Source organism: Chiroxiphia lanceolata, chromosome 26 (genome assembly GCF_009829145.1).
Source record: "Chiroxiphia lanceolata isolate bChiLan1 chromosome 26, bChiLan1.pri, whole genome shotgun sequence".
Classification (NCBI taxonomy): Eukaryota; Metazoa; Chordata; class Aves; order Passeriformes; family Pipridae; genus Chiroxiphia; species Chiroxiphia lanceolata.
The window spans coordinates 446,241-449,928 of record NC_045662.1 but is presented as its reverse complement, the minus strand read 5'-3'; the positions used below and the strand labels follow the sequence as shown (position 1 = coordinate 449,928).

General features: G+C 57.3%; 1 protein-coding gene across 1 annotated transcript; it reads right to left on the bottom strand.

The window, feature by feature from the left end:
• Positions 1–1,208: 1,208 nt before the first annotated feature.
• DAD1 (defender against cell death 1) lies at positions 1,209–3,284 on the bottom strand. The gene is made up of 3 exons (XM_032711540.1): positions 3,046–3,284; positions 1,951–2,101; positions 1,209–1,398 (listed from the first exon to the last, which is right to left on the bottom strand). Exons 1-2 carry the CDS (start codon positions 3,254–3,256, stop codon positions 1,971–1,973), a joined length of 342 nt encoding a protein of 113 aa, XP_032567431.1. The 5' UTR covers positions 3,257–3,284; the 3' UTR covers positions 1,209–1,398; positions 1,951–1,970.
• Between the last annotated feature and the right edge of the window lie 404 nt (positions 3,285–3,688).

Sequence of the window (3,688 nt, the reverse complement as noted above, 5' to 3'; positions counted from 1 at the left end):
GAAAAGACACCTGGAGGTGCTGGTTGACAGCTCCCTCAATATGAGCCAACAGCGCGCCCAGGTGGCCAGGAATGCACACGGCATCCTGGCCTGTATCCATAATAGTGTGGCAGCAGGACCAGGGAAGTGATCCTTTCCCTGTACTTGGCACTGGTGAGGCCACACCTTGAGTGCTGCGTTCAGTTCTGGGCCCCTCACTTAAAAAAGAACATTGAGGGGCTGCAGTGTGTCCAGAGAAGGGCAACAAGGCTCATGAAAAACATGCCTTATGAGGGATGGCTGACGGGGCTGGGCTTGTTTAGTCTGAGGAACTCATCGCTTTCACAAACACCTGAGAGGAGGGTGGGGTCAGTCTCTTCTCCGGTGCCTGCAGTGAGAGGACATGGGGAAATGGCCTCAAACTGAGCCAGGGGAGACTCAGATTAGATATTAAAAGAAAATGCTTTCACTGTTAGGGTGGTCAGGCATTGGAATAGGTTGCCCAGGGAGATGATGGAGTCACCGTTCCTGGGGGTGTTCAAGAGGTGCCTGGATCTGGTGCTGGGTGATGGTTTAGGGGTTGCAGTGGGTGGAGGGTTGGACTGGATGACTTTGAAGGTCTTTTCCAACCTTGATGATTCTGTGATTCTAAATCTGAGGGGGGAGCTTTTCCCTCAGAGGAGCTTCAGTGCAGCTCAGAGGCCCTGACAGCTTGACAGCCCCTTCCAACATGCTTGTGCTCATCAGTACATCAGAGTGCAGGGACCTCTACACCGTGGCAGGGTGGCTGTAACAACTCACAAGCCTTAGTGGGGCTCTAAGTCCACCTGGGACATCCACACATGGCCCATGTGCCTCTGAGGGATGTGGGAGGACCTGTGGGAAGGTGGGTACACCTGGGGACACGCTGGAGAACACCCACCAGCTCCTTCCCTTTATGACCACTCACCACAGCCTAACCCGAATTTTTCACAGCTTTGAAGCCCAGGGGCACATTGGCAACAGACTCTGTAAGATAAAGGTGCAGGAAAAAGGGAGATGAAAAGGGTGGATGACAACTGAGTTTTCATGACAACTTGTTTCCTGCTTCCCTCCAAAATTGGAGCACAGAAAAAAAAGTCTGTTGGGTAGAAAGGGAGAGAGAGGGGTACAATCAGGGAGTCATGCCTGAGAGGGAGAGAACTTGGGTGCAGGAGAAGCTCTGTATTTGTCACCAACAGGGAAAAGGCTGCAGTGTCACACAGGGTTTTATTGATGGAAAGGATTACAGGTACATAATGAGGCTGCAGACCCCTCCATAGGACACTGTGGGGAAAAACCTGAGCCCCTTCCTCCACCAAGGCAGAAGGTGAGAGTCTGCTGGGAACGGCACTTCCCTATGCCGGGCTTTGCCATCAGAGCTCAGGAGCAATTCAAGACCTGGAAAGAGAGAAGGCAACAAGAGCAATGTTACTGCTAAGGGGGAGGAAATTCCTCCAAGCTCCCGTGATCCTGTGGCCCCTTGCAATAGTAACAACAGGGCATGTCCTCCACTTCCCAACCCAACTGTCCCTGTCCCAAACTGCCTCATCTGTGGAGGAACTTGCAGACTTGGACCCCAGCCACACCATGGCCTCCAGAAAGGACAACCCTCACAAAGGGAGGAAATTCCCCCGGGAGTTCCAGCTCCCAAAGCCCCTCCTGCAAAGAAGAATGAGGAATACCTCTCATAAGAGAGAAATGTGGGTAGGTTTCTGTAACACTCCTAGTTAAATGCCCTATCAAATGATACAAAAGCCAAAAAATACATGCTCAAAAGCAGAAAGCCGTAAATCCTCACCCTGTGCCAACCCAGAGAACAACAGCCTGGTTGTGCTTGGCCCAGAGGCAGCTGGGAGTCGGGAGGACTCCCGGATTCACTCTGGTTCTAGTTCTCCCCCAGAAACACTGACGCCCTGTGGTTGCCCCTTTTGAGATCCCATGGATCAGTACCTAGCAGCCTCTCCCAGAGCTCAGCCAACGAAGTTGATGACGACGAGGTGGAGGATAGTGTTGGCAAAGAGGAAATCAGCGAATGCCCGCTCTGGGGAGATGCCCTGGAACTCGCCCTTGTTCTGGGGGTTGATCTGGATCCGGAGGCAAACTGCAGAGCAGAGAGAGAGAATGAGAGATTAGTGAGCACAGAAAGAGGTTCTGGTGGGAAGCATAGCCTTCCTGGGGCAGCCCAGCCCAGGTACTGTTCCACCAGTGAAAAGTTACTCCATCGTTACTACAGATGAGGAAGACACAGGTAGGGGATTTGCATAGGGCTGTCATGGAGTCAGTGCTCCCACAGCACCACACGCACACACCACAGGGGTGCCCAAGAGAATCCGGAGAGGAACAGGCTCAGAGCAGGATGAGACTCACACAGAAGTGTAGATATTCTTATGTCCTCTACTGGGTGTGTTAGAAACACAGAATCACAGGATGGTTTGGGTTGGAGGGGACATGAAAGCTTATCCAATTCCATGGGCAGGGACACCTTCCACTTTCCCGGGTTGCTCCAAGTCTTGTCCAGTCTGGCCTTGGACACTTCCAGGGATGGGGCAGCCACAGCTTCTCTGGGCAACCCGTGCCAGGGCCTCCCCACCCTCACAGGGAAGAATTCCGTCCCAATAACCCATCTAAGCCTGTCCTATGTCGGTGGGAAGCCATTCCCCCTTGTCCTGTCCCTCCAGGCCCTTGTCCCAAGTCCCTCTCCAGCTTTCCTGGAGCCTCTTTAAGCACTAGAAGGGGCTCCAAGGTCTCCCCGGCGAACACCCCAGGTGAACACCCCAGCTCCCCCAGCCCGTTAGTCCCTGCGCTGGGGGGGCTGCAGAGGAACAGGGTGGGTTTGGGGATACTTTGGGAGAGCAGCGCCTACAGCTGCCCCTGCTGGAGCCTGCGAGGACCCCGGGAGGGACAAGGATCGAGGCTGGCCCCAAGAAGCCCCTGCCCGCCCGGGGTGCTGGAGGTGCCGAGGGGCCCCGGTGGGTCCCTGTGGCTGCCCAGGGACCCCCGTCGGGTTCCGAGGCTCTCCCGCCGACCGCAGGGCCCGGCACTGACCGCCCAGGATGAAGCTGCCGACGGCGGAGATGAAGCCGCTAAGGAAGGAGTTGAAGGGGAAGGTGCCGACGCCAAGGCAGTATCCGAACTGCAGCGCGCCCGTGAGCAGCACGTAAAGCAGGAAGGCGTCCAGTGCCTTGAGGCGCCCGGCGGTGCCGCCGCCGTACTCGGACAGGAACCGCCGCGCCACGGCCCGCACCGACCCCGCCATGGCCGCGCCGCGCACTGCGCACGCGCGGCGGCGGGACTGCGCCTCCGACTGACGTGGCGGGGGAGCAACGGGGTCACGCGTCTCGGCCGGCGCATGCGCCGAAGGTTCCGTGCGGTCCGCGCCCCCGCAGCTTGTCAAAAGCCAATCAGAGCCTAGAGCCGCCTGTTGCCAGGCAGATTAGATAGCTTCTCCGCCCAGGAGCCAATTAGCGCCGAGCTCCGCCTATTGCCAGGCGGATTACAGCGCCCTCACCCGCCGCGTCCCAGTCCCTGCGTACTGGGAATTGCGGATCCCGTTGGGAGAGGCTGTGGCCGAGGGAAGGGGAGGCTCAGCGGGTGCATGGGAGTTTGCTGCAGAAGGACTGTCCCGGTTCTCCCAAGAGGAGCCAAAATCCTGTCGCCCCGCTCGGAGCTGGGGAAAGGCAAACCGCCG

What these genes read in the sequence shown, in the direction of transcription:
- DAD1 (XM_032711540.1), bottom strand. Translation starts at nt 3,256, where the DNA reads ATGGCGGGGTCGGTGCGGGCCGTGGCGCGGCGGTTCCTGTCCGAGTAC. An exon ending in CGGCAGCTTCATCCTGGGCG is followed by an intron (nt 2,102 to 3,045) that starts GTCAGTGCCGGG and finishes TCTGCTCTGCAG; the next exon opens with TTTGCCTCCGGATCCAGATC.